Here is a 4,188-nt window from a genome sequence, read left to right on the forward strand (position 1 = left end):
TATATTAATATTAACTCATACATATTTTTCATGAAAATCTATCTAAATACAAAATAAATAAATAATACCTAATATTTTGCGCCAATCTAAAATGCATTATAATATAAAATAAAAAAGCATAAAATATTCAAATTTACAAAAGAAATATAAACATAATTTTTTAGGGTTCTATAACAAATGGTTCACGTCAACGTAAATTCACTAATCAAATTTAACCAATTATGAATATTTTTAATAAAAATATAACTAATTATATTTCATCACATTAAAACCTTCATTACGAAAAGAAAAATTCTTGAATTTTCATTTTACCTTTTCCTGAATTTAATTTTTTCATATTTTTTAACTTTTTTATGGTAATAAATAACCTTTGATATAACTGCGATACCCAATATGAGGAAAGGTATCACATATACCAAATATCCAAATAATTGTCCCAATATGCATTCTTTACTAACTATTAATGCCTTCTCAGCTTCACTAAGACTAGCAGAGCAGCAGCAGCATCAGCAGCTGCTTTGCAAGAAGAACATTGACCATCCCCCCCCATGTACTGTGCTTGAAAAACCCACCTAATTTTGACAATGGAGTTAAAATAAAAGCGGTTTAACTAATTTTTCTAATTGGGCTTATCGAATCCTATTAGCGCCCATAAGCTTTGTTCTTGCACTATACCCAAAGTCAAATCTACAATGAATACTGTCAGTAATAACAACAATATTAATACAGGTAAAGCGAATCTTAATCCGTACTTTTTACATATTATTTTTCTATAATTTTTATTACTAATTGTCCTGTTTCCTTAAGAAAATCCATATAATCTAGTTCTTTGAATATATTTTTTTCTAAATTGGAATATTTTTTGGTTTCAAATACACAAGATTTATTTTTCTTATCTTGTTTATGTCCTCTTGAATTTTTTGATGGACTATCATTAGATAAGTTACTTTTATTCTTGGCTAATTTTTCACAACTATATATATTTTCATTTATGAAATCTCCATTATTTTGCATACCATTTTTTAATCCTATATTATTTAAATCCTTATACTGCTTATATTTTGCTAGTGATCGATAAATATTTGTATCTAATTTTCTAACAACCTTGTAGTTTTCATCAAAAAATTTACTAAATATATTCTATAAAAACAACGCATATAATTATTATTTAAAATATTATATCAGCTAATGCTAAAAAAACAGTCTTAATAAAAGCAAAACACAGAAAATATAAATAATGTAAATATCCTTAGATTATATGGTCATACCGCATTATTCGTGAAGTAACATATCCAAGCTAAAAGTACAAATAAAGTAAATTTAATAAATAAGATTGGTTTAATTTTTTTCTCCATGTTATAGCTTTTTAATGCTGTCATATATTAACGAAAAAATTAACAATATTATAATATTCGTCAAATGAAAAAGGATAATATATTATTCATTTAATTTCATAATAATTATTATTTTATTTTATGTTAAAAATATAATAAAATTTATAAAACTACAACGTTTTTGATAACAGAGATATGCAAAAATAACTTTACAATTATATTATTTAATATTTATATTAATTTTATTTTTAAATATTAATTATCATTAAAATGAAAAAAACTTTAAGCATTCACAAATATAAAAAGTACATAATTTAATTATTTGATATAGAAGAGTAATTAAATAATTTTTATATTAATAATTTTAATAATAAAATAAAAAAATATTATTAGATTTTTTAATTTTCCTAATTATTGTTTTTATCTTTAATATCGAATATATAGAATATATAGAATGTATAGTATATAGATAATATTTTGTTCTATATTTTTAATTAATTGCAACTATTTTTAATGATGTATTTATTACTTATAATTGTAATTGTATAATTATTATATTTTGCAATAAGTCGTTATTATTCTTAAATAGCATTTTTATTATAATAATAGTGATGATAAATCAGCAAAGGAATATTATGTACATCATTTTATTATATATCTATTATATTACTCGCATTATTTACTGTGAGAATATATATATTTTTTAATAGCCTGTAATTCATTTAATGAAATAAATTTATTGCATACAACTAAATTAATAGAATAATGTATATTTTAAAGGTAAATAAACTATAAGTTTTTATTTTCATATATTAATTTTTCAAAATTATGGTTTTTAATTAAGTTTATTTCATACCACTGTTTGTACAAGAAATATTTTAGTATTATTCTACTTAGGTTTTTCTTTTCTCCTTTTTTTTTATAAATAAAAATGTATATTTAGAAAAAACGATCATGTTGAGTAAGAAAAAATAAAAAAAAAGTTATTCTTATATTAAAAGAATTATTATTGGAAAAATTTGGGTTGACAAATTTATTTGTTTATTATTTCAATAAAGAAAACTTATATAAGTCATCTTATCAATTATTAAATTATAGATATTTAAGTAATTTTTATAAAATAGAATTAAATCAGCAATTACTAAAGTATTATTATAGTACAATAAATGCCCATGTATATACATTTATCTGTATATCATTACTCAATTCTAAATTAATCATGTTAAAAAACAATTCTTACAAAATTTCAAAATTATAATAATGGATATTTACCACTTCTTGTGATATTTATCCTAATCACTAATATATAACTATATTTTCCTTTATATGTAATATGTTTGCATAATATTTGGACATATTAAACATTTTATTTCAGCAATCTTTAAAATGAAAAATGTGTTTTTGATATTTAAAAAAATGCAAATATTTTAAAAATGTTATTGTGAATTTACTAAAACACAAAATCAATAAAAACTAAAAGTTAAATATTTCTACATAATGAAACAAATAATTTTTATCGATATATTTTTTTAGTATTATTTTATTAATATACAATTATTCGAGCAAATTTTTTGTTACAAGTTTTTGTTATAATTTTTCAACTAGAATTGTGTATTTTACAGAAACTTAAAATAATTTTTTGAAATCCTTAATAAATTATACATATAATTAGTAACTTGAAAACACCAATTTTATGTTTTTATGCACGTGTTATTGGGGACAGAATACTGAAACAGAAATAAATTATGTAAAATCTAGTATTTTAGAGTTGAAACTTTATATTCACTTATTAATATTTCTAAAACTGTTTAAAATATGTCTTTTTATTGTTTATATTTACATATTAAAAAAAATTATATACATCAAGCTAGAAATAATAATATATATTTTTTATTTTGTAGCCACTATATTCAATATAATTGCTCACGAAAAAAAAAGTAAATTAAAATTTTTTTGGAAACTGTAGACTAATGTGAAGTATAGAATCTTTAATAAGAGTTTAATTTGCATTATTTATATCCAATAATAAAAATTAACTTTTAAAATATTTCATTTTAAATATTTCTTATCTCATAAATATAATATTTTTATATTGTAGATAAATAAGAAATCTGAAAAATTTGAAAGTATATCTTAAAGAAATTATAAAGATTTTCCGGTATTAATATTTATTGTAAGATTCATAATATAAAATATGTTATTTCTTATATAAGTAAATTCTAATAGATGAATAAAATAAAAAAAAAAAGCTCCAGTATTAAATAAGTTAAAAAAAATACAAAAATATTTAAAATAAAATTAATCTTATATAAGAATAATAACAAATGAAAATATGAATAATGTAAGAATAATTATTAAAATAAGAAGCACGAAATATTCAAATTTACATTGTACAAAACAGAGGAATAGTGCTTTTCAAAGGCCCAAAAAATTTTGTATAAAAGATGATCAAAGAATTAAGATAAATTCTAAAAAACTAAGAAATATGAATATGAATCTGGCATGGGATCAATTTATTATAATTTTTTATAATGTAATAAAAATATGCTGCAGTTATAAAATTACTTAACCATATCAGTTGAGTTCTTGGCATGTTCAATATATCCTTTTTTGTTAGAAAAAAAACTTTACCGTATGCAATAAAAAAATACATATATTTTTTATTTATTTACAGTATTACGATTCATTACCTATAATTTTTTTTCAATATATACTAAATGACACTCATATGTAATTTAGAATTTGTTTTAATTAATTAAAAAACAAAATTTAAAATTGTACCTCAGAAATATTATAGCATAGATTAGTAAATAATACTAAAAAAAAAAAAAAATTATTCCAACAAATTAACTAT

The 4,188-nt window shown here is 19.3% G+C and overlaps 1 pseudogene across 1 annotated transcript; it reads right to left on the reverse strand.

Moving 5' to 3' along the window:
• Positions 1-308: 308 nt before the first annotated feature.
• Positions 309-1,355, reverse strand: PmUG01_00070700 (annotated as a pseudogene). The gene is given in 4 exon segments: positions 309-500; positions 515-796; positions 811-1,140; positions 1,269-1,355. Coding segments are annotated over 4 exon segments (891 nt in total).
• Between the last annotated feature and the right edge of the window lie 2,833 nt (positions 1,356-4,188).

Source organism: Plasmodium malariae (assembly GCF_900090045.1).
Source record: "Plasmodium malariae genome assembly, contig: PmUG01_00_41, whole genome shotgun sequence".
Taxonomy (NCBI): Eukaryota; Apicomplexa; class Aconoidasida; order Haemosporida; family Plasmodiidae; genus Plasmodium; species Plasmodium malariae.